The 24,893-nt window shown below is 39.3% G+C and overlaps 1 protein-coding gene across 1 annotated transcript; it reads right to left on the reverse strand.

Annotated features, from left to right (window-relative positions):
* TMEM244 (transmembrane protein 244) lies at positions 1-24,004 on the reverse strand (the record flags this gene model as incomplete). Its single annotated transcript, XM_084622307.1, has 6 exons — positions 1-95; positions 1,725-1,769; positions 3,534-3,659; positions 9,998-10,071; positions 10,729-10,814; positions 23,972-24,004. 6 exons carry the CDS (start codon positions 24,002-24,004, stop codon positions 1-3), a joined length of 459 nt encoding a protein of 152 aa, XP_084478433.1.
* Positions 24,005-24,893: the final 889 nt, after the last annotated feature.

A 24,893-nucleotide genomic window follows, 5' to 3' on the forward strand; every position in this document is an offset into this window, starting at 1 on the left:
TCAAAAATCATCCAGGACTGGGTGAATGAAGTTGTCCTTGAACAAGCAGTATGCTAAGACCTGTCCTCCACAAATCATCAAAATTAAGCCAGATCCTGAAAGCAAATGTAAGAATATTCTGTATTAATGTTAATACTGGCATATAAACATTACAAGAATACTTAAACTGATCCCATTTTTATAAGCAACCATATTTAAAGAGAGTAGGTTTTGTTACTCTCACACTTCTCTGGTATTACAAAGAAGAAAGTGAAACTACTCATGCCAGTGACTTTGTGTTTTCAAAATGAAAACAACATTGATTTTTCTCTTTCATTTCTAATAATGAGGCCTTTCATTCTTATCTTTCTGACCTGATCCCTCAACTGGCTCTGTATGGTCACTGGTGTCTGCCTATGCAGAACAAGTTGCAGGTCCAGGATTTTGGCTGTCACTGAGGGTTTCAGTACAGCTCTGGATACTTAACTGCTCCTGAAGAACTGACTTCCACATTTTTTCTAAATCTCAAAGTAATGGATTCCCACGTAGAGGGCAGGGATCCCTAATCATACACTGAAGTCAGTTGGAGTTTTGACATTCACTTCAATGGAAACAGGATAAATCAGGATCTGAATCAGGCTCACCTTACAATTGCAGTCCTGTTGACCTCATACTGTTTGGTACAGTCCAATAGATCTATACATGTGACTTATTAATGTACATAAGGTGAGCAGGATTTGGCCCTAGAATATAAATTTCAAGGCTTGACAAATGTTAGGTCTGAACTACTTGACCGAGTCCTTTTTAAAAATAGTATCAACTATTTAGAGCACACATGTTACCATTTTTCTTGTTTGAACCTGTTAGGGTGAGCCTTTCCCTGAGATCACTCACAGACAGGTTCAGGGTCTCTTCTCCCTTCCAAAGTCCTTTCCCTACTCGGGAAATTTATTCCACCCTTTCTGAGTTCTCCAGTGTGGGGGTCTCCCACATAATGGTACATTCAGTCTCTGAGTTCCCTAAAAAAGCTCTGGTTTATTTATATATGGCAGCCTGGCACAGCTGGACTCCCAGTCAGGGTTTATCTTCAACTCCTGCCCCACAGTGATCAGCTTGTCCTGGTCTGGTAAGTCTTTGTAAGTGGGGGAGGTTTGTCAGCTCTTTCTCTCTCTGCCATGAGCTATAGCAAGAGTCAGCTATTTAAGAGGCATGGCAGCTTTTTCCTCCTAGTTACCACTTTCCATACCTTCCTGTGAGATGCTTCGTCTTAAGCTTGCTTCCTCCAGCCACAGCAGGCTCTGCAGAATGGCCTATTTGGTAGTGGTTGAGCCCAGAGGATTCATTAGCCTTCTTCTGATTGGGATGGGGGTGTCCCCCATCACATACCATACCATACATTTGACAGAGAGGGAAATCTCATAACTGGAGCTGGATGAATAATGGATGTTTCAACATTTTCAGTGAATCAAAAAGTCAAAAAAAGTTTAATTTAAATTTTGAGTGTTTTTAAACATTTTTCATTTAGAAAATACTAAAGGAACTTTCTAAATGAAAAGTCATTAGAAAAAATTAAAATGTTTAATTTTGACATGAGTTTTTTTGACCAAATGTTTGTGTCATTGAATCTACATTTTATGCCAAAAACCGGTTTGATCAAAAAATGTCACCCAATTCCACTCATAAGTACAAATACTATGAATCTCCACAGTTTGTGATTATTTCAAAGTTAAATAATTGACCTGTACCTAAAGCCATCCACCAGTGCAACATCAGAGGGAATTCAGACATAACTGTAAAATGAAAAACATTACATCATAAATAATTTTAGGGTTGTTTTGCATATGAAGAAAAGCTGAGTCTTCTAAAATAAAAATATACAGTCTTAGTAACTGTATCTAAATTTAAAGTCTAATGAAATGTAAGCTGAGATCCTGCAAACACTTTCCTACTTGATTAGCTTTACTACTGTGAGCTGTCCCATTGAAAGTTAAATATAGGTGTAATTATTTGCAGGATTGAGGGCTTAAAATGTAAACTCTGAGGCAGAGACTGTCTTTTCTTATTTTTGTACAGTACCTAGCACATCGGTGGGAACTGATGTCACAGAGCCCCAACTAGATTCACAAATGAGATGTAAATGTTGCAACACCTACAGCTCGATTCACAAAAGGATTTAGGTGCCTAACTGCCACTTTGCTTAAATCCCAGAATCTGACCCCATCAGGATTCAGAAAATCCCCACTCAGCAGCCCCAAAACTCGGTAGGCATCTAAAATCACCAGCTGTAACAGTTTTTGCAGTAACAGTTCCTTTAGCACCTATCTTTCTGCAGTACAAATAAATAATAATAATCTCATTATTTTGTTTTATTTTCTTAAAGAAGATCTGAATAAGATACATAAGATAACCATGGAAACCATCCTCCTTGGTAACTCCTATATGGTACAGAGTTTTTGTAATTTTCCTTTAAAATAATTGTTTCTAAGGAAGGAGAAAAATTATTTAGCAGGATTAACAGGGATATAAACTGGACTGATGGGATGAAATCCAGTAAAGGAAATATTATACCCTATCTTGCAAGGAGGTATTCCAAGTGGAACTCATTGCAGGGTCAAGGTTTTTAGTCTGTATATCAGGAAATTGATCATAAGGTGAAGTCCATTGATCTCTGGAACAATATCTCATGGGAAATGGTGAAGTCCCATCCCCTGGGATATTTAAAACCAAACTGGACAAAGCACACAAATAATAACCGGAACCATTGTACACTGGGAGGGACAGAAGATCTAATATTTCTTTCCTATTTCTAATTTCTAGGATAAATATAATAGGATGGGTAGGTGAATCCCCTATAAAAGCACTGTGATGGGATGAAGAGACCCCACATTGGCTCTGGCAAGGATGGGGTTAAACATCTCTCCCAATCCCCCATCCCTGCACTCTGCTAAGGAGCAAGGGTAGATCAGCAGGTGTTCCCAGCAAGATGAACCTCATTTGCAGCAAACAGCTCTTTCCTCAGAGGAAAGAGAGAGAAAGTGACAAGTGAAGATGCTGGAGTGGATCGTAGGCTCTGTTTTCCTTGTTGGGATTTAGCTGAAATGAGCCACAACTTAGACCTTTTGTGTTGGACGTGGCTGAGGCAAGCCTCAGTATTACATTGAACTATGGCAAGGGTATTTATGTCTGAGCCTTAAAGGGAGAGGGCACTGAGGGCAATATTACTCTTTTGGTTTTATAGCAGTGCACACCCTCCAAGCTGAAACGGCAGGCAGGCAGGCTTCTTTCCTTGGCTGCCCTGTTACCAATAAAACCTCTAAATACACTGCAAGATAATTTAACATTTGGAAGTTGTTGCAACAAAAATGTAATAAGATTTCTAAATGGCAGTAACTCATCTACACGTGGTGCTTGAATGCAAGAAAGATGAAAATTTAAGGGAGAAACTTCAAGAAAAAAAGGCAAAATTAGTCCAATAAAAAATTAGATCAATAGTATTAGACTAGCTCTATTCAATTTACCGTACTGCACATATGTTTAATAACATACTCACTTACCAGCTGCAGTTATGATAATATGAATAGCAGTAACTGTTATAGCATAATCCCAAACCCATTCTTCCACAATCAGAGCAAACAGCAGTCCACAAATAAAGTAGGTTATCTCCAGTGAAACCAGAAGAACTATAAAAGAAAACAGGGAACTTACTCCAAGCAGAGTTTTGGAAGGGTGGTTCCCATCCTTGTAACTAATGGCAATAGGTAGTTTTGATTTCTGAGGTTAACCTGTGGCCTGGTCTACCCCAAAAAATTAGGTCAGTTTAACTACCTCAGTCATGGGTGTGAAAAATATGCAGCTGATCAACAAGTTCTTCTCTTTAATGACTAAGCTGTATCCCCACTCCCTTGTGTGGAACAACATGGGCCATATTGTGCCATCAATCTGTGATGAGAGATCCCCACTGAAGCCAATGGTAGTTCTTAAAAACCAGTGGCTCCTTAATGGAAACAATGAAAGCTATAATGAAGAGGGACAGGAATACTGAGTGTCAGGTTATCCTATGTGTGGGTTTTTTGCATTCCTCCCTGTCCAGTGCAGTGGAGGGGACCAATAGGTTCCCAGTCTAAATGTGAAGCAGTGATCTAGAAGGGAATTGTTCTCTATTTCAATACTAATCAAAAGTCTCTGTTACAAAGCTTCTTTTGGGGGGGTGAGGAGGAGCAGGCAGGAAACATTATGGCCAATTCTCAGTTAACCAACAACAAAAAATGAAGTACAGTCCACTGGTTTCAATTTGTAAGTTGGTTTGATAACTTGAATGGGCCTTTGTTTTCATGCTAAAATGGCACAGGACTATCATCTATATTGCAAGCTAGTAATGTTGGGTTTGTTTGTTTTAAAAACACAACTTTGTATGTGATAGTGTCTGCTGCCGATGAGCACAGTTATGTGCCAGATCGACAGGGAGACATCCCTAAGTAGGAACTGAATGGACAGACATATACTTTAGTATCCTAACTGTCCATAAAATAAAAAAGCTGTCTTTTAAGAAGTCACTGAGATGGATTTTATAAATGTAATCGTTCCACAGCAAAATTGATTAGGAAAATGAAATGTGTTTTTAAAGCGCCACAATTTAATCTTAAAGTAAATTAAGGCCCTAATTCTCCATATCCTCATGCATGTGCTTAATATTAAGAATGTGACTAGTGCCACTGAAGTCAATGGGACTACTTAGATGCATAAGTGTTTGCAAGACCAGAGCCCCACAGAATGGGCCATAATATCTACTTTGTAGTTGGTAGGGATCTTTCAAAATATAATACATTATTTTTCTTTTTAAAGGGCACGGTCAACTAAAAAATCATACTTCAAATGTTTATCCTACCATTACTGCAAGTAACAGTTAAGGTTACTATGACAAAAAAAGAGTAGAGAAAAATATTTTTCTGTGTTTTTTCAGTTTAATTTGTGCATTTGTATATTGTCAGTTTCATTCTTTCCCTTATATAATCATTTTTTAGTTTCCACTGTTGTTTGTGCAGATCTTTCACACAGCAATGTGGGAGAGAGAAAAAAAATTAAAAATCAGGAAAAGGAGATTGTAAAACCACATATCCAAAACATGGCAGAAACACTTGTGTGAATGCAGTGCCTGAAGTTCTTTTTAGAACTTTTTTTCTTTAATTGACTAGACTTCAAGTTGATTGTGTCCCTTTAAATTTTACTAGTCATTTTAGTGCTCATGAAAATGGGTAACTAATTTGAGTCCAGTTTAGTGCAGGGAGGTGCTGTATAAGCTTCCCATTAAAATTGTGCCAACACCAACACCTCAATCTTGACATGTAACCTCCATTTTCAGCTTCGGGCTTCTCTTTTCTTTGGTCACAACTCAATTTTGTAATGTGCACAAATGGGGCCTGCCATAAGATGAGCAAGATCACTTTCATTTGTGACCTCAGTCCTACATTTGAATCTTCTCTATCGCTGTGTCACCAGACCTTCGGCAGCTATTGTTATAGTTTGTTTCTTTCTTACCGTTCTGCTAACAGATAAATACTTTCCAAACAGAAAAGAGACTAGTGCACTAACCCATTAGTCTCCCAGTCAGATTTTAAAAGGGATCTTGTAAGTGAGTTAAGGTACCTACCAGCTAGAAAAATTTCATTGCTACCACGTTAGGCACATATATAGTGGTCAATGATGCAGTTTTTCTATATCACATAATGTTTAAACATTATCAGAATCTGAAAAAATCAGAAAAAGAGCCATAGCTCAGAGAAAAATAGTCTATTTTTTTTTCTTTACCAAAAGTGGCAGAAAGCTTCTAAATACAATTGATAATGCAACCATGTCCTCAAAACAGTACTGTTTTGGAAATTTGGGGAAATATTTAGCCCCAGATTATTTTGTATGCATTTTCCCCTACTTTTTTGCCTTTTGTCTGTGGACTCATGATAGTATGAGCTTGTTTGTACCATGTTCCAGTGTGGTCATGTGGTTTATGCTAGACGGCATTGTGTAAATGTAGTAGAGTCAGACTTCTGGCGGAGGAGAAGCCAGATATAGCTCATGCCCTACTTGATAGATGGGGAGCAGTATACTGGACTGCCAGACCTTTCAGTGGCGTGCGGCACAACATGGCCATCAAGCAAGCTCTCAACAAGGACTGTGGGAAGCATCAGCATCTTTGCACAAAAGAGAAGGCTCTGACCAAGTATTACCTGACTGCACATTTTACAGCAGCTATAACAACTATGAAAGAACAAATGGGTAGAATGCAGCCTTCAGCAACAGAGAAAGCTACCACAAAGAAGCTACTACAAAGTGCTTGACTACAGATGACTCTGCCGTCCAAGATATAAAAAATGTGACTGAAAGAATGACAAATTATTTTAGCACTGAACCTGGACTGGAACAAGGCCAGACAACAGATAGCCACTTGTGAGCATTGCAAGTGCAACGTCTGCTCTGCCCCCAGCTGAAATTGCAGAAAGTTTGTGCATGATAAGAGAGAATGGCACACAAGAAGTTAAGCAGTTTGTAACCAGTAGGGTGCAAAGGGGTGAGGTAGACCTCTTTGATCCCCTAAGAAGGCATAATCTCAAATCATTTGATAATATCAACAAAACAATTGAACAAAAGAAGCACAAACAATTGGTTGTCAGATATTCAGCAAGCTGATAGTTATTGCCCAGTCCAGAGATGCTGATATCCAGGGTTTGATGAAGTGTGAGCTGGCACCTGTCCCATTTCCATCTTTAGCTTGGATGGATCGCTATGAAAGACCCAAAAGAGCAACACGCTGTCAGAGAAAAATCAATCAGTGGTTGAGATATCAGCATCTGATGAGCCAACATTAGCTATTATAGATGGTATGATGCTGCTGCAGATGGTGTGCACTGATACTGCCAAGTGCAAAACTTTTGGGGAGCTGTCTGACCAGGTGCTGAATGTTACCCTTGGACTAAAATGTCAATACGCTGCTGTTCTTGGTGACAATTTTATGCAAATGAAGAATCAATCAAATCTGGTGAGAGAGCCTGCAGAGGGAATGTCCAAATGCAAGAAGTTCAGAACTCCACTGTGTTAACACCATTACCAAAGCAAAGCTTGAAGATGATATCAAATCCACAGAACAAATCAAACATTGTAAACTTTCTCATTCAGGGGACTGGATTGTGAAGTGTGATCAGAGATTTCCACTTGGTCATGAAGTGTATTTTGCTGGTGGGTTTCACAACATTGCATAAGCAGTGAAAGTAGCACCTGGCAACCACTCTGCAATACCAAAACTCGAGGCAGAAGACAAGGAAGCATATTCATGCGTATTCTTGTACGTTGCTCATGCAAAGCAAATACTCGGATTAAATAGGGTGCTAATGCGGAGCTTGGACACCAGTGTTGCATCTGCATGCCCATCTATTCTTGGGATTGATTAATTCTATTTCAAAACTGGTGTTGGCCAAAAGAAGAGATTCATTTTCACGCATAGAATGGCTTTGGAGCTGGGAAGAGACTTTGGCAGTCTTATTCTGCCAAACATTCATGCTGTCGGTGAATGTGACTCTCTTTCTGCTTTCAGTGTCAGGGGGGGAAAGAGATGGCTGAAGACAGCAGCTGAGTATAGAGCTCAAGGAGGGTCTGAAACATCTTGGGAACAGTGCATCTCAGATAGAGGAAGAGACAGAGGCAGCCTATGTCTTACTGGTATCTTGATTGTACTGTGGTAAGAAGCAAGCATCTCTGGATAACATGTGCTATAAATTGTTTGCTAAGAAGAACAAACCAAGTGAGAAACTACTATCAGCCATGCAAATTATCAGTCATGTATGTAGTCATGCAAACAGTTCAGTATCTTCAAGTATTCCCTGTCAGCAACGGATAAATGATAGATAGCATTGGGCATCTTGTTTCTAAGATAATGGTGCTGCCCCCTGTTCTAGAAGCCATCCTCACCTTTGTGCAGCATGGCTGTGAGAGTACCTGTGCAACAGGGAAAGGCAAATGCCACAAGGAGGGTTTGGTGTGGTCCAATGCAGCTCTGACAGTGACAAGTGTGGCAACAGAGTACTGAACGCATCAGATGCAGATTCTAAGGGAAAGTAGAAATGTTTCAACAATCTGCAAAGTACTGTGACTATTTTGTGGGTAAATATAGCTTGAAGCACTGTTGCATTACACATTCAGCAGCTCATAGTTACACGTAGGTGTTACGTAAGAGTACCTGGTTATACTTTTGTTATTCACACAATATAGTCACACAAGACATTATACAGCCCTTACATGAATTGTCATTGTATTCAGTGATTATTACAATTATACTAGGTGTGCTTTCTGCTTATGTCTCCGGCTGAGTGGATAACATCAAAAATATATGTTTTTATAATTGGGGGTAAGGCTATTATTATCTGCATAACTTCATAAAAATAGCAGATAGAAAAACTTTTCTCAAATCATTCCATTCTACAAATAATGACAATTATTTTGATGTAGAACATGGTATAAACAAGCTCATACTGTCATGTGACTGCAGACTTTTGCTTTAACTAAAGGGAAAAATGTATGGGAAAATGCATAAAATATATTGTCTGGGGATATTTCCCAAGCTTTCCAAAATAGTACTATTTTGAGTACATCATTGCATTATCAATTGTATTTAGAAGCTTACTGCTAATTTTGGTCAAAATTAAACAGTTTCTTCGAGTTATGGCCCCTTTTGTGATTTTATTGATTTTTTCAGATTGGATGGCTGATAACATTTACTTTTAAAATTACGTGATATAGAAAAACCACACCACTTCTGGCATCTACATCCACCCTTGTGATGACCACCACATATGTGCCTAACATGGTAGCAATGAAATTTTTCTAGCTCAGGGTTTACCTCATAGTGCCCAAAATGCGTCCAGGCCGATAGACTATATTGCACAAATGGGTTAATATGTCTTCAATATAGCTTGTTTAACACCCTGCACATGAAGGCATGTAATAAACTATAATGTTATAATTTAAATACAAATCCTATCAGTCATGTTGAGATTCAGTATTTACATTGACATTGTGCAAATGCACACTAATTCAAACTGTGTAGGATCTATATTTTTTCTAGTAACCCATTTTTCTGCTAATCTAATTGAAATGTTCTTTTTTTACATCTAAAATCAAATCAATAGTGGCACTGAACAAGCATCCCTGCACTTTCTATTCCTGTAAGTGTTTAAGATTATGATCTAAACAATTTACATTTGAACAGCTCTAATTCCAGCTGACGTGGTTTTCCTTTGCAACAGATTCCAAATCTGCTGAAGCTTAATTTATGTAAATGCTTCTTTTTTCCCCTACAGAGAGACAGTAATAGCTTTGGAAAGGGTCACTTTTTTAAGAGCTTGGATAAATATGTCTTGTGATTTGTATTCACTCAAACTATACTTTATTCTCCATTAGTACATTGAACTGCCATAGAGCCAAATCCTGAAATCTTATCTTACTTTGTGTTGACTCCTTGCACTGGCAAAATTGCCATTGATGTCAATAAGAGGTTTATGTGACTGAAGAATTTGACTTATTATTTATGAAGCCCTATTGGACGCTGGTTCAAATATGGATGATAGGAAGCTTTACTGTAGTAGAGATTAGATTCAGTAACCTTACACAGAATAATTAATAGTTTTATCATGAAAATTAAATGTCTTCTTCATGGTAGAACAATTGGTTTCAATTGAGAGATGTAAATTTGGAAGGAGAGAGCATGGGAAAGGCTATGGGTTACTGAGAGGACAAGAAATATGTTAATTTATAAAGTGACCCTGTTGCAGAGTTATGGAGAAATGAGAAAAACACTTAAAATTCAATACAATTAAAATATCATTAAAATATTGAAGCTAAGTGGAGAGGCATTATTAGAATGTTTTAAAAAAAGTTTGTACGTGTGCATGAGGGTGGGGGGAAATTGGGGTTTATGTCTACAAAGAGTCTATTTTCTTAGTTCTGCAAAAACTAAGAAACAAAATCAAGGTACCTAAGTAATTTGGGTTAATCCATGAGGGATTTGTCTTAAAATCAAAAGGTGCCCAACCGTCCAACATTTCCAACCTGTGGAGATTTTAAAAATAAAGTTAATCATTTTCATATGTTATCACAATTAATGTGTTAATTACATTACACAATGTAGCTTACTCTATGAGCTCTTTTAAACAAGATTCCAAACCAAGTAATCTGGGATAGACGAGTTCACAAGTGTCCGTGGTTTGGTGCCACTGTGTGACGCGGGCTTGCCTTTACACGCTGTGTCTATAGTCTTATTTCTGCTATAAATACTCTTCATGTGCTGTGTCTATACTGTTATTCAATATCAATTTGACATCCTCAGTGCTCTTAATGACTTTCTGAAGCAATACAGCTAGTCTTTCTGGCAGCCACAACAAATCTTTTTTGGAAAAAGATGTTATCTTTCCCCTAGTGTTCAGGTTTTCGGTTAGTATATGTATGTCAACTAGTTTGATCAAAAATAAACTGTGAGCCAAACTGGCAGCTAAACAAATTTTTGGGTGTCCAAGTGCTAATTTGTTCATCTAAATGGAAGTTCAGGCACTCAAGCGTGTCTGATGCTGAAAACTGTGCCTACAGTATAACTGAGATCATATTCTAGACTTCTACCCCCCTGCTCCCTGCCCTGCTCCACCAGGTTGTAAATCAGAAATGCCCCATTTAAGTTCAATCATATTAATTATGAATGCTAGAAATTCTTACCTGAAGGCTGCAAAACAAATGCTTAGGACCACATAGTACACAATGTAGAAAACTACTACACATATCAACAGGTTCAGCAGTACAATCTGTAAAGAAAAGATTAAATTAAACCTACTTCCTTGTCTGCATTTGTCAGGTGGGGTGCAAGGCAAGCAATGCTAGATTTCTGTTTAGGAAATATATTTTTAATGTTTAAGGGAAAAGAAATATTTCGGTAAGATTTTTTACCTCATTTTATTTAAAGTCCTGGAGTAAATGACACAATGTTGTTGTAATGTATTTTCAAATAACCCAACCCCTAAAACTTTATCCATTTTTTAATATTTTTGAAAAGAAATATACAGTGTAATTACTTTCTTATTATGTATCTGCAGATTAACTGCTAGAGGCCTATGTAATCAAAATGGCCAATGGAAAGCATGTTTCCTGGCAGTTAATGATCTGTAGGAGGAGTTGAGAACCTAAGAAGAAGATCCAGAGGCTTAATCAAGTCCAGTTATTAACCACCAGGAAATGCCCTCCCTATAATTGCCATCATGAGGTGTATGCAAATATACATATAGAAAAACATACAGCTTTTACCCTGTCTTTGTGTCTAGAGCTCCATATGATGCTACTATATAGTTTCACCAACAAGGATATAAACTGCTTTTTAAATAAAAGTTTTAAGAGAGATGATTTGTATAACATAAAACAATTCAAAACCTTATTGAGGCTATTTGTAAAAAAAAAAAAAATCCAAGTTTTAGAAAGCAACCCTTATCTAACGGTCAAAGCAAAGATCTGGAAGAAAAAAAAAAGGCAGTTGGATTCCATTCCATGCTTTGCTACAGACTTCCTGAGACACCTTGGGTACATCATCTAATGCCTGTGTTCCTCGCTATCCTCATCTGTAAAACTGAGGTAACATGACATCACAGCGGAGTTCTGGGGCTTAATTTGTTAACGTGTTTAAAGTGTCTTAAGATCCTCTGGTGAAAGCTGCTATAGACATGTAAAGTATCATAGTTCATAGATTCGACGGTCAGAAGGGACCATTGCGATCATCTAATCTGACCTCCTGCATAACACAGGTCACAAGACTTCCCTGAATTAATTGCTGCAGGTATAATGTATTTTGTAGGCTAATATCTTTTGATAGTAATAACAGATGCTGGCCACTGGAGTCCACTTTGGTTTCTGTCGTTCTGTCATTTTGTATGATGTGCTCTGAGGTATCCATTCACCCCTATATTTAAAAAAACATATGTAGAACGCTCATAGCAAAGTCAGAGATTTGCATGCATGAAACCTTGGTGTGTGCATTAGTTTTAAATGCACACTTAAAATCAGCAAGCAAAAAGTAGCGCCAGATGTTTACAGCACAGTCTGGAGGGCAGGATCATTCTTGAGCAATACAATCAGGAAATACATGTCCTCTCCCTCAACTTCCATACCGTCTAATGTTTTCTCATGCTGGTTAGAGTTTGTGTCCCTCCCTTCCCTTTCTTTAAAAAGCAGCATCTTCTTTCCTCTCACTCCGTGATCCCTTTCAGATTTATCCCCATGTTCCCTCCCATTTTACTTTTATTCTTTCCCTTAACTCCTCCATTTTCATCTCCTTTATCCTATTACCTCCCCTCAACTCCTTCCCAGCACATTCCTTCTTGGCCTCTGCACACTATACAGTTCCCTGTCTCTTTCTTTCTTCACACAGGGGCACCTTTCTCTTCCCATAGTGACTAACCCTTCTCTTTTCCTCATGTTCATCATTCATTTAGGTATTTGCCAGGGCAAGCCCACAACATTTTGGCACCTGAGGCGGGGAGCTCAAATGACGCCCCCATGCCCCCTCACTTGGGCCAAAACTTTGAAAGGTCTCAATTTTGCCTTCTTCCTGTTCTTCTCCTCTCATGGTACTGCTCTGCTACCTACCCCAATAAAGGAGAACTAACAACTTAAAATGCCTTGTTCAAAAATGTTAAGGAACACTTAACTTTCAAACGCCTGAACAGCAAATATAACTTTTCTTGTCTGCAAGGTAAACACTGGCATTTTTATCTGTTTGAATAATCAAAGTGGTGCTTTCCATGCCTTCTTGGTTGCAAAGATGTGAACTGCTTCCTGCTGAAGGTCCACAGTCTGGGCCAGCTCATGCTCTCTTGAGATGATTGCAAAGCTGAACAGCCTCTCCTGTGTCATTGTGGAGCATAGATGTGGTTTTATTAACTTCAGCTTGGAGAAGCTGCATTCTCCACTGGCAACTGTTACAGGAAGTGTTAGAAGTATGCGCAGAGCAACAAAAGCATTTGGAAAGAGGGTGGTCATCTTATTTGTGCACATATATTCCAGAATAGCCTTTGGAGTTGATCCTGCTGAAATGTATCTTGAAAGGGCTTTCAGTTCATCACTATCAATATCGTGCATGTCATCATGTGTCAACACTGTTTCTAGTGCCCTGCATTGCTGGTATAGGTCTTCTTCAGGTAGAGTGAGGAGTTTGGGAATATCATACAACATCCCAAATATAGTGCCGTGTTCCCTGAGCTGCATGAAATGTTCTTCAATTGACTGTATTGCACAATCTAGCACCTGGTTAAAGAATTCAACTTTGAATTGTTGTTTGGAGTCTCTTATGGGATTATCCCATGACTCATAATCAAAATGTCTTCTTCTTCAGTGACTCTTGTATTCTTGAATCGGTGGGAAAATAGCTTCAGTGTGAAGTTCCTCTGCCAAATTCTGTGCACTCTACAGAACGTTTTGAAATCCCTCATCTGACTGGTAAGACTGTAGGTATGACTTGGCTTTGTCCAGTTAGAATCATAGAATATCAGGGTTGGAAGGAACCTCAGGAGGTCATCTGGTCCAACCCCCTTCTCATAGCAGGACCAATCCCCAACTAAATCATCCCAGCCAGGGCTTTATCAAGCCTGACCTTAAAAACTTCGAAGGAAGGAGATTCCACCACCTCCCTAGGTAACGCATTCCAGTGCTTCACCACCCTCCTAGTGAAAAAGTTTTTCCTAATATCCAACCTAAACCTCCCCCACTGCAACTTGAGACCATTATTCCTTGTACTGTCATCTGATACCACTGAGAACAGTCTAGATCCATGCTCTTTGGAACCCCCTTTCAGGTAGTTGGAAGCAGCTATCAAATCCCCCCTCATTCTTCTCTTCTGCAGACTAAACAATCCCAGTTCCCTCAGCCGCTCCTCATAGCTCATGTGTTCCAGTCCCCTAATCATTTTTGTTGCCCTCTGCTGGATGCTTTCCAATTTTTCCACATCTTTCTTGTAGTGTGGGGCCCAAAACTGGACACAGTACTCCAGATGAGGCCTCACCAATGTCGAATAGAGGGGAATGATCACATCCCTTGATCTGCTGGCAATGCCCCTACTTATACAGCCCAAAATGCCGTTAGCCTTCTTAGCAACAAAGGCATATGGTTGACTCATATCCAGCTTCTCATTCACCATAACCCTTAGGTCCTTCTCTGCAGAACTGCTGCCTAGCCATTCGGTCCCTAGTCTGTAGAGGTGCATGGGATTCTTCCGTCCTAAGTGCAGGACTCTGCACTTGTCCTTGTTGAACCTCAGCAGATTTCTTTTGGACCAATCCTCTAATTTGTCTAGGTCCCCCTGTATCCTATCCCTACTCTCCATCGTATCTACCACTCCTCCCAGTTTAGTGTCATCTGCAAACTTGGTGAGGGTGCAGTCCACCCCATCCTCCAGATCATTAATGAAGATATTGGACAAAACCAGCCCCAGGACCCTTGGGGCACTCCGCTTGATACTGGTTGCCAACTAGACATGGAGCCATTGATCACTACCCGTTGAGCCCGATGATCTAGCCAGCTTTCAATCCACCTTATAGTCCATTCATCTAGCCCATACTTCTTTAACTTGCTGGCAAGAATACTGCGGGAGACCGTATCAAAAGCTTTGCTAAAGTCAAGGAATAATACATCGACTGCTTTCCCCTCATCCACAGAGCCAGTTATTTCGTTATAGAACGCAATTAGACTAGTCAGGCATGACTTGCCCTTGGTGAATCCATGCTGACTGTTCCTGATCACTTTCCTCTCATCTGTGTGCTTCAGAATTGATTCCTTGAGGACCTGCCCCATGATTTTTCCAGGGACTGAGGTGAGGCTGACTGGCCTGTAGTTCCCCGGATCCTGCTCCTTCCCTTTTTTAAAGATGGGCACTACATTAGCCTTTTTCCAGTCTTCTGGGACCTCCCCCAATTCTCATGAGTTTTCAAAGATAATGGCCAATGGCTCTGCAATCATATCCGCCAACTCCTTTAGCACTCTCGGATGCAGCGCATCCGGTCCCATGGACTTGTGCTCGTCCAGCTTTCCTAAATAGTCCCGAACCACTTCTTTCTCCACAGAGGGCTGGTCACCTCCTCCCCATGCTGTGCTGCCCAGTGCAGTAGTCTGGGAGCTGACCTTGTTCATGAAGACAGAGGCAAAAAAAGCATTGACTACATTAGCTTTTTCCACATCCTCTGTCACTAGGTTGCCTCCCTCATTCAGTAAGGGGCCCACACTTTCCTTGAGTTTCTTCTTGTTGATAACATACCTTAAGAAACCCTTCCTGTTACTCTTAACATCTCTTGCTAGCTGCAACTCCAAGTGTGATTTGGCCTTTCTGATTTCACTCCTGCATTCCTGAGCAATATTTTTATACTCTTCCCTGGTCATTTGTCCAATCTTCCACTTCTTGTAAGCTTCTTTTTTGTGTTTAAGATCAGCAAGGATTTCACTGTTCAGCCAAGCTGGTCACTTGCCATATTTACTATTCTTTCTACACATCGGGATGGGTTGTTCCTCTAACCTCAATAAGGATTCTTTAAAATACAGCCAGTTGTCCTGGACTCCTTTCCCCCTCATGTTATTCTACCAAGGGATTCTGCCCATCAGTTCCCTGAGGGAGTCAAAGTCTGCTTTTCTGAAGTCCAGGGTCCGTATTTTGCTGCTCTCCTTTCTTCCTTGTGTCAGGATCCTGAACTCGACCATCTCATGGTCACTGCCTCCCAGGCAGTTGTTCCATTGCTCCAGATATACCAAAGTCAACACCTTGGAGTCTCTTGCTTACCACGTTTATTTCAAACAGTATGTGAAATAACACAGAACGCCACAACACTAAGGCACACAGAAATTTGAAGTTCTGTATGTTTCTGGTGATTCCATTTCCCTCTGCCACTGTTCTCCCACGAACAGTTCCTGTCATAGCATTATCCTCCATAACGGCAACTATGGCATCATCTATCTTCCCAATTTGGTGTTTGATAGGCTTTATCACCTCCACTCGACTTTCCCATCGTGTGGCACTCAGTGGTTTCAGTGTCAGAGAGGATGTTCCCAGATGTTGCTTCAAAATTTGCCATCGATGAGTTGATGCAGAGAAAAATACATAGATGCTTTGAATTACATTAAAAAATTCAGCAGCCTCACTAGAAGCTGATGCTGCATCACTAACACCAAGTTCAATGAATGAGAACTGCATGGGACAAAAAAAGCTCGAGGGTTTAACTCTCGGATCCATGTCTGCACTCCTCTGTTCTTTGCTCTCATGTTGGCACCATTATCGTAGCCCTGACCTCTCATGTCAGCTATCGCAATTCCCGTATCTTCCAGCTTTTTAAGAAGCACATTTGTCATACCAGCTCCTGTAGTATCATCAATGTCAATAAATTCTAGAAAATGCTCTCTGACAGTCACCATTGCAGGGACATTTTCACTAGGTTCTGTTGTTACAAAACGTACCATTAAAGTCATTTGTTCCATTTGGCTGATGTCAGGTGTGCAGTCCAGAATAACAGAGTAATATCTTGCTGACTTCAGATCTGCCACAATCTTCTGTTTGACTTTTGTTGCCAGTAACTGTATGATCTCATTTTGAATTGTTTTTCCAAGGTAGTGGTGTGTGTACATTTCTTGGGTGGTGACTTTTGTAGATGCTCCTGGAGTACAGAATCAAACTCAGCCATCAGCTCCACAATTTTAAGGGAGTTTCCATTGTTTGGCACATACAGCTGATCTGAAGTGCCACACAGTGCTAGGTTTTGGGTAGCAAGCATACTCACAATGGCAATGAGCCTTTTCAGAACATTTTGCCAGTAAAGAGACTTTGATGCAATTTTCTCTTGATGCTGATCATCTATGGTGGCCTTTAACCTTAGTCTCATCTCAAGCTCTTTCCACCTATGGAATGCTCTCTGGTGATTTGCTGCCTTCTGATGGCATGCCAGATTTCTAGCCAGATTCTTCTCGTCCTTTGTTCCTGTAGAACCCGATGTGGCTGGAACATTAGACTGGAAGAGTTTGCAACAAAAACAGTATCCAGCATTCTGGGTTTTTGTGTACATAAGCCATGGCCTCTCCACTTTGTCACCATTGGGGATTTCACGCCAGTAATGTGTTGGATGGTAACTTCTATTTTCATTGTCTTTGTGGAACATGAAGTTTTTCACTTGCTGTGGCCCATGCAGTACAAGGAAGTCCCTCAGGCTACTGCTCATGTGGGTCCACAGTCCAGGATCATCTAGACTTAAGGAACTAAACTCAGCAGCAGCTGTTTCTTGCACCTCCACCACACTCTTCCCTGATCTACACTTTTCTATAGTAATGTGCATGGTTACATCCATTTGAGATGGAGATACGGATGCTGCAGTAGCTGCCAGGTCACCTGCACTCTGACTGACTGGAAGATCAGGCATCTCCTCACCACTCACAACCTTACTGGGGCCGGAAGGCTCGCCGTGAACATTTGTGTCTATGTATCTCAGGACAGCTCCTTCCTGCTTAGATAGAAAAGCTTCCTTTGCTTTCTTTCTTTTTCTGAATGCTGCCCCAGAGGGGTGTTTTCTTCTTTCACTCATGACTGGTGTTCTGTGCCAGGTATAGTGGCTCTCAACACTCAATTGAAGGGGACAAATAAGCAGGCTGGTAGCAGGGCCTGAGTGAGGGAACATATCAGCATCTTAAGGGCCTATCTGGCTCCTACTACTTCAGTTGACTGCCTGTTCTCCTCAGGTTGGTTCAGGGAAGCCACAGGAAGCTCCCCGAGAAGCTGGTGTTAATCAGTCCAGGCTCCTAGGGGTGCTAGAGAGGTACATAAGAGGCTCCTCCTCCTCTTTCTCCCTGTAGCTGCTGCTGCTTTCTGTTATTGCCTCTCACCTTTTCTCCTGCCTGCCTGTTATGCCTCTTGTGCCCTCCTTCCTCCAGCACAGCACTCCACCATCTCTGTGCATCTAGAGCAGAGAGAATACATATGCACCAGCAGCAGACCCAATTTTCTACTCTCTGGGTCCTAGTGGTGCCCTCCCACAGTCTGGCACTTGAGGCCGCCGCCTCAGTTCACCTCACGGTAAGGCCAACCTTGGTATTTGCTGTTAGTATAAAATTTGTACAGAGCTGAAGGCATTTGCAGCTTGGTAAATTCCAGTAATTATTTTTATATTGGTAGGCAAGACACAGCGTTTATGCTCTGGGCCTAATTCTTCACTGCTTTTGCACCTTGGTAACCATTTACACCTGTGCAAAAGTGACTGTAAACTGCTAATATTCTGGTAGCATTTTACACCCACTTTGCATAGGGGTAAGTGACTGCACAAGGTGCCAGGTGATGGAAAATCAGGTCCTCAGCATAATCATGTTAATCTTTGTTACAAGGAGCTGTCATCTATCCCGAGGGCAGATTGACTTCAATCCTACTGGGAACTATAGGAGATGATGCCCAATTTTGCTTGTTAGCCTTTAGCATTACTCTCATTGAAAGCAATAGAGATGGCAAAAAGTTTGAAAGAGGGCAGTACTTTGTGGAATTCTTCGCAGAAGAACATTCTTCTTCTGCAAGTACTACATATATTCAACAGAGAAGGCAGGCAAAGCAAACTTGGGGATAGGGTGAAGGGCAATTTGCAGGACAGGAGCGAGGGTGAGGTAGAGAAAATGTGCACAGAAAAATGTGGAGATCATGGGATGGGGAAAACTAGCCACTTGCTTTGGCTGCTTTGTGCTGATCCAAAGTGGCATAGAGCAGCCAGTGTATTCTAGTAAATCTGGCACTAAAAGCTTTGTTGTTTGTTTTATTTTGTTTTGTTTGTTTTTTAAACCCACAATCACAAGTTTGGTACTTGAGCTGGTCAGAAATGTTTTCCCCACAGAAAATGTCAATGTTTTGTCAAAAACTGACATTTGTTTGGTTTGCAGGGTTTGCTAACAAATATTAAAAAGTTTTGAGTAAAGCAGTTATTTCACATGAAAATTTCCATTTTGTCAGAAACCCAATTTTCCACAGAGGGGAATTTTTGAGGGAAATTTTTGACCAGCCTTGCTTGACATAATATGCAGTTAAACACACACACACACACAACCTTAACTCTCTCTTGTAATGACAACACAATGAAAAACCTGAACAAAAGTCTGTCTTTAAATTCAATTTAATCTAATCTGCAACTGCAAACACTACTATACACTACTTCTAATTTCATGGTTATTGCATGGTATCTCCTGAGGGAAGAATTAGGGTTGTTTGGGTGCTTTAGAAGTGCATTTCAGTAACTTAACATGTTTGAATTTCTTTTAAATTTAACTTTTAACTCTGAATTAAATATTTGGTAACAGTTGGCTAATGTGTTCTGAGCTAAGTGGTTGTTCAGTTTCTGAAAACTCATTTCTATGAGGCCCACAAATGTTAAGCCGTATTGGCATTATGCCATAAATGTTGCACATTCATGATCCCAATTTAAAACACTACCACACTGGTGTAAGTTATTTCCATCATCTAGGTCTGCTGGTGAGTTTTAGTCTCATCTAGTCCTGTCTTTTAGATAGTCCCTGCGCCAGAAGCTAGCCATGTCTTCATCTGTGTCTCGTACAGTTCCAGTGCTTAAAAACTAATGGTATGCTGTACAGGGTTTGAAATGAAGGGCTGCAGGGGGAAATAGTTTCCTTTTTTTATTTACTATATGTGAGGAGATGAAAGGGAATGCAAGTTCCTTTTATTTAAGTCTTGCTAGAACTTTTGAACTCCTGCTAGATTCTCACACATTCATAACAATAACCAATAAACAAGAGACTCTTCCTTTCATAACACTGTAATTACAGAGGCTTAGAGAATTTTCTTTCTTAAAAATTACTTGATATAAATGTTTGCTCTTAACTTCTATATAGATAAAGAACATATCTCATCAAAATATATTCATTATATATATGTATTAATTTCATATAGTGCTTTTGTTCTCCATATGCTGGATGATATTGATATATGTGTGTGTGTGTGTGTGTACAGAGGAGGGAGAGAGAGAGAATGTTAATCTGCAGAGGTAAATAGGTCACAATGTCAATTCTGATAGTAGTTTATATAGATTAATTGAATTTAATGTGGTTATTTACAGGTATGGGATGACTTAGACTAAGGAAGATTTAGGAGTACATTTTCAAAGAGATGTATGACACAGGCACAAATCCTTTCCTTTGTTAATAAATCCTGGGCATGTAACATCCAACATTCTGCTCTGCACCTTCACTTCAGTGAAAATACCTCTTTTCTTGCAAAGAAAATGATACTTTCTCACTTTATTTTATTAAGAGGGCTCTTCTGTTATATTTTTTCTACTACCTTTAGCTGAATCATAGTTTGTTTGGTTTCAGCGCCCTCATGATCTGACTCGTGGAAAGTTGTAGAAGTTTGTTCCTTAAGAGTACATCTTAAGCAATACATACAATACAGAAAACTGATCAGCCAATCTAAATGGTAGTTGCTAACCTATCAAGACATTTTATGCTATTTTAAGTAATTTGGGAGTCTCTGGGGCCATTGAATGTCTAAGATGAGTGTTAGTCTTTTTTAACATCCTTTATGATCAGCGTGGGGGAAGAAGCACATTCACTAATTATATTTGTATATGATTCTAGGTGTGAACATTAACAATACAAAAGCATCTAGAGAGGTTACAGGTATGGGGCCTAATCCTGCAAGTTGCTGACCACTTCTGTAAAATGCCAAACACGCTCAATTCCTAACATCAGCTGAACTGAACTGACATCAGTGGGAGTTGGGAAGCCTCTGTCGCTTTCTGGATCAGGTCTTTGAGCAGCAAAATAAACTGAGATTCAAATTGGAAAGATGCATATTGATATAGAGAAAAATTCCAACCATAGATAATCAATGGGTGAGAATTCCAGGCAAAGGAGCTATGCAAAAAAAAAAAAAAAAGACCTAGAAGTGATAGTATTCAGGAATTGGCTATGAACTTGCACTGCAACAGGATGGCAAAAATAGGTTGCAGGCTGCATATGATGACATGTTGCAGCAGAGACCAGAGAAGTGAGTCCCTTTCTGTGTGACATTGATGACACCACACATAGAACAATGTAAATAATTCTAGGCAACACAATACCAGAAAGACATTAACAAACTGGAGGGAATTTAGAGAACAGCAGTAAAAATTAATTAAGGGCTGGAACTGACTTCTGAAGAAAGAGTAAAAATTAAATGTGTATGATTGGGATATAAGAATTGTATACTTAATATATGAAGAGGGACAGGAATTGTTTGGAGTACAATTAAGTGTCATGGGAGGAAACAAAGCTGGTCAAAAATAAAAATTCATGAGACAGTTTGAAATGTCAAGTTGTTTCCATTTTGTGGAAATTAAAGGGGACTCATTTTATTTTGATCAAATTGTTCAGAAATAATTTTATTAAAATCAGTTACTGAATATTTTCATTTCCCCTAAATAGGATTTTGGTGAGCAGAACATTGGATTGTTCTTAAAAAAAAACTTTAAATATGTTTTCAAATGTTCCTAATATATTTACCCAAAACCAAAAAAAGGAAAAAGTCAAGTTTGTAATATAATTTCTTAGTTTTGAAAAAGGCTATTTTCCAGCAAAATCCAGCCACTTCCAAAGCTTGATTTACTTTGGTAATTATTGCTAGATCTTTTTGAATGATCTTCCACATAGTGAAAATCATGCCTACAGAATGGGGGATTGTATACAGGAAAGCAGTCACTCTGAAAAGAATTTAGGGGTAGTACTGGGCAGACAACTGAAGATGAGCTCCCAGCATGATGCTGTGGCAAAAAGGGCTAATGAGATATTTGGATGTATAAGCAGGAGCAGTGAGGAGAGGGGAGGTGATTTTACCTCTGTATATGGCCTAGGTGAGCCCAATACTGGAATACTGAATCCATTCTGGTGTCCACAATTTTAAAAGGCTGTTAGAAAAGGCACAGAGCAGAATTACAGAAATGATTCAAGGGCTGGAAAAAATGCCTTTCAGTGAGAGATTTGAAAAGCTTAATCTGTTTAGTTACCAAAAAAAAAGATAGAGAGGTGAATTGATTATGCATGGGGGGAAAACCAGCAGGTACTACAGGGCTCTTGTCTGGGAGCTGAAGCCAGACAAATTCAAGTTAGAAATAAGATGCACATTTTTAACAGGGAGGGTGATTAACCATTGGAACAAACTACTAAGGGAAGTGGTAGATTCTCCATCTCGATGTCTTCACATCAGTACTGGGTGCATTTCTGGAAGATATGGTTTAGCCAAACATGTTATGCTCTTAGTCAAACACAGTTTATTAGGCTCAATACAGGTGGATGGAATGCTGTGGCCTGTGATCTACAGGAGATTGGACTAGATTATCTAATGATCCTTTTTGGCCTTGAAATCTTTGAATGTTTGAGTGCCAAAGCACTAGAGAGTATAAAGAGAACAATCTTGTATTGGCAGAATCATGGGCAACATAAATCTAACATTCCACCCCCCCCACCCCCCCGTTTTAAATTTTTATGATTCTTTGCTAATTCCTGAAAGGAGAGCAAAATAAGGCATGTATTCTGGTACATGTAGCTTTCCCTTCAAAAACTTTTGTGCTCGTGCAGTAGGACAAAATGCACTGCCATCGTGTCTGAAACAGGTTGAATTTTTTTTGTCAATCTTTTATAATTTTGTGTACCAGATAAAGTCAAAAATAATCTCATCCCCTCCCAACCAGCCAACGAAACAAGCAAGTAAAATGTCTTCATCCTGTACAATCTGGGACTGAAAGCATAACCTTCCACTCCTCCCGTGGCCCTTTTCCAAATTAAAGTTGGCTAAATATCTCTTATGATCTGGTCAGTTCCATATAATCCTCCAACTTTTGCTTAAATGTAATATTATGAGACTTCACCACCTCCCCTGGAAGTCAATCCACCAGGCTACAAAATAATAATAATTAAAAAAAAAAAACCCAAAACCCAAAAGTATAATTTTTAGTACAATTTTGTAGATGTAGTTTACATTGCACTTAACTAATTAGATATGCATTTCATGGAGGTCTCTAACTTTGTTAGCAGCTGAATTAGGATGGCATATCTTATCAGCTGAGATGCAAGGTTGTGCTGTAATGAAAGCTGTGTTGCAGGGGGAGGAGACATGGACTTAAGTGAAAATATCAGCTCTGGAGGAAAGGTGTGAGCTGATGTCCTGTTGACCCTTACATATCCTAGGTTAAATTCTGACCCTACTGAATTTTGTGACAAAACTCTCAGCGACTTCAGTGGGGCCAGGATTTCACCTCTGGTCTCCAACATATCATTAGCTACTGCTTCAGGAATGGAGTAGTCTCTTATTTTGCTTTGATTATGCTCAAGTAGGCTAGAGAAATGCATTTACTTAGATGCCAGGAATTCACCACTAAAAGAATGACATCAACAATTAAAGTTCTTTGGACATTTCCAGAAGTATTAAATTCTGCTTCATTTTTAAAGTATTTTGCCATTGGAATTTAAATATAGTTGTTAAAAAGTCTCAAAAATCCAATGTTCCATGTATTTCCCCCCTTTCTAAAACATCCATTCAAAATGCATTTTCTTTAAAAGTAAAACCCACAAATAAATTGTGAGTCATAGTTATTTATTTATATGTTTATGCAATTTAAGGAAAGAATGGAAGAACCTGTGGTGGTAGATTGGAGAGCTCAAGTTTAGGGTTTTATTAGGCATTTCTAAGAATTATATCTAGCAAACTACGCCCTCTTTACATCTGTATCAGATGCATGTTGTAGTATTCCCTATCAGCACCAAAAGGAGGTAGTAGTGCACTTTTCACTTGATTATTCAGAAACTGAAAACTGGAAAGTATGCTGTCACAACAAAGGCAACTGTTTTGTTTTAAATACCTGCTGTAACCGCATTATGCAATAAGTACTATAAAATGATCTAAAATGCATACAAACTTGGTTATTTTTACCTTGGTCTCAGGAAGATTGATCTTAAGAGCCATGCACACATCATAAGTAAAAGGAAGTGATGCAGTTACATTCCTTATGTCAACGTCAGCTGGAAAAAGAAGCTATTTTTCACTCAAAAAGTGCTCCTGTAGGTGCAGTATAAGACTGAGTAAAGCAACTTTATTGGATTAAACTGAACCAAGACACAAGCCATCTGTGAGCTAACTATAAGCTGCTGGGGCCCAAACAGAAAATCCTTACTAGCTCATTAAATCCTCATATTGTTTGTAGAGATGGTCAACCAAAACATGCTTGTAATATGTCTTGACCAAGTCTGCAAATAGAAAGCAGCAAATGATAATTTCTATTCTCTATGCAGTGTTCTTTGATTACAGTTAATAGCAGTTTTAAAGTCTCTCACCTCCAATTAGTTTTACAGTCCTTAAAATTAATTTTATATTCCTATTTACTTTCAATCTGGAAAGGTACATTCTTTTTGTTCTTTGTTAGCACTTTTCTGAAAGCTACATTGTATTACATCAGCTATAATTCATATTTAATCAGATATGGTTATGTTATGTTTTGTGAAGAAATGCTAGTCTTGTGATATTGCCTTTCTCTTTTTCCTGAATCTTATTTTGTTGCTTGGGTGGTATGGAATTTAGCAGGTTTTCTAGCAGATCCATCCGTTACTGAGCAGTTCTTTAATGGATTTGGATTTCAACTTTGACAGATGACAGCTTGGTATAACATAGCTATATATATTTTTAGGGATCAGGCGATACAACACAATGGTTCTAGAAGCCGAAAATGAATGGATTATTAAGTGAATTTCTTTACCATCATTAAAATCTGAGAAATGAGAATTAACATTTTTGGATTTCTATGAGACAAAATTAAAATTATTTATTTTAAAACATAATCTATGCTCTACAAACCAGA

The sequence above is a fragment of the Lepidochelys olivacea genome (genome assembly GCF_965140295.1).
Source record: "Lepidochelys olivacea isolate rLepOli2 genome assembly, chromosome: 3".
NCBI classification, from domain to species: domain Eukaryota; kingdom Metazoa; phylum Chordata; order Testudines; family Cheloniidae; genus Lepidochelys; species Lepidochelys olivacea.